The sequence below is a fragment of the Austrofundulus limnaeus genome, unplaced genomic scaffold, assembly GCF_001266775.1.
Source record: "Austrofundulus limnaeus strain Quisiro unplaced genomic scaffold, Austrofundulus_limnaeus-1.0 Scaffold429, whole genome shotgun sequence".
NCBI lineage: Eukaryota > Metazoa > Chordata > Actinopteri > Cyprinodontiformes > Rivulidae > Austrofundulus > Austrofundulus limnaeus.
Window position 1 is genome coordinate 437,866 of NW_013952831.1, and position 1,979 is coordinate 439,844.

The window sequence follows — 1,979 nt, forward strand, 5'->3', positions numbered from 1 at the left end:
ACATAAAAATGAACGGCTGGCAGGAAAGTTGACATTTTAAACCTTAATAAAAAATCGATACAGGGCTTTAGAATATCGATACAGTATCAGGAAGTGAAATATCGCGATATTTCAGTGTATCGTTATTTTCTTACACCCCTATTATTTTTTTAAAAAGATGATGAAAATCAGTCATGTAAATAAGAGAATTTCAATCCCCCCAAAAAAAACATTCAAAAACTTTCAAGGACAAACGTAATTTTTGGCTGTTTTCACAAACTTTCCAGGGCCTTGAAATATTTTTTCAAATTCACAAACTTTCAAAGATTTCAAGGACCCGTGGGAACCCTGTTTATAATTCTGAWTTAATCCCACCGGCAACAATTTGGGATTAAAAGGTACTGACCTGTTCTGTCCCGCTTCTTCACACATCGAGCTGCTGTTTTCATTCTGAAGAGGCTCCGCCCACTCCCGAGCTTCACTTCCTGTCTGAAAAATAAAAATCAAATCTAAAAACCGYGACCTGAGACCCACCAGCCTCCAACAGATTTCTGCGGACCTACAGTACCTGCAGCCGGACGTAGAGCGCAGACTGGCCCGGTCCGGTGGGTTTCAGGTTCCTGTGGATCTCCTCTGGTGTCAGACTCTTCAGTTTCAGAGGCTGAAGTCTGCGTCTCTGGTCTGAGCAGAACAACTCCAAAGGTTTGTCTCCGTCCAGCTGAGGGACGGCAGACCTCAGCAGGTCCAGGAAGTCGTCCTCCTGCAGACCTGGAGGACACTTCAGGGTGACCGTGGGACATTTCTTCACCACTGAGAGCAGAGGAACAGAGCAGAAGAGGTTTTCATCAGCAGAACCAGAACCACCAGAACCACAGGACAGTTCTAAACTCTTTCAGTCAGAGAGAAAACTTACAGTTTTTTGAGAGAACGCTGATGTTCGGATCCTTCAGGAAGCGGATGCTGAGTTTTATGTTGTGAGTTCTGCCACGCTCCCTGCTTCCAGGTCCACACACAMCTTCTGAAGAGCTGACAGGTGAAGATCAGAGGCCGTTTAGGAAATAAACTTATTAACATAAATGGAACTAAATAAGACAAAACCCTCGCTCTGCCCCACCCCTCCTGGAAACACCAAACTGTTGTGAAGAACCTTTGTGGACCAGATGAACCCAGACTCTTCAGATGCTCATGGGCCTCTTCATCTTCACCCTCCTCTTCCTCAGCAGACCCCTGGTTCCTGCTGGTCTGTAAACCTGCAGAAAACAAGTCCCACTTCTGTAAATCTTCACTTCTGTCAGGCTTTTTATCTTTCATATTACAGCATCTTATCATACATGATCAAAGATAAAGATTAATAAATAAAATGATTATCTTTCAGCTGAATTAATAAGTAAATAMTGTTTATTCACAGTACATCCTTGATTTTGTATTTAACTTTAAGTAAATTAAAATTTTGTTGAGTAAAAATAAAATTTGCGTATTTTTAATGAGGTTTTGTATGATGTATTTTTTTATTTGACAGCCGATAATCACTGTTTATTAAAATAATTTTTAGTGTCTGTACTGTTGATTAAATGTTGAGTTAGCAGAGTATTTACCGACAGGAGCCTGAGGCTGAAGCAGCTCCAGCTGTCTCCTCTGCCGGCTCAGCTGCAGTTTGAAGCCGGAAGCCTCCTCCTCGTAGGCGGCTACCACGGTCTCTACAACCGCTAAGATCTCCCGGGAGGCGGCGGACAGCCTCTCGGTGACGAAGCCCCGCAGCCGGTCTGCTTTGGACATTTGTGCCGTGGTTTGACTCATGACCGAACCCAGCTGCTGTTTTAGTCTCAGAATGATGAACCAGAACCAGGTCCGCTTTGTTTACCTCTTTCTTCTTCGTCTGTTTAATGAAGGTTGTGTTTTAATGTTTCAGGCTCAGCATCGCCCCCTGGTGGAACAGGACCAAACGTTTCACATAAATCTGATAAATCACTACTTCTCTGTCATGTTATCAACTTTAATAG

At 43.2% G+C, this 1,979-nt stretch overlaps 1 protein-coding gene across 1 annotated transcript in view; it reads right to left on the reverse strand.

Moving 5' to 3' along the window:
* LOC106529227 (uncharacterized) overlaps positions 1–1,934 on the reverse strand; it is a 3,677-nt gene extending 1,743 nt beyond the window's left edge. Inside the window, exons 1-5 of the mRNA XM_014024585.1 lie at positions 1,575–1,934; positions 1,127–1,229; positions 893–1,005; positions 548–789; positions 317–468 (exon numbers count right to left, since the gene is read on the reverse strand). Coding sequence (XP_013880039.1) covers positions 317–468; positions 548–789; positions 893–1,005; positions 1,127–1,229; positions 1,575–1,776 — 812 coding nt within the window. The 5' untranslated portion in view covers positions 1,777–1,934. The remainder of the gene's footprint in view (positions 1–316; positions 469–547; positions 790–892; positions 1,006–1,126; positions 1,230–1,574) is intronic.
* Between the last annotated feature and the right edge of the window lie 45 nt (positions 1,935–1,979).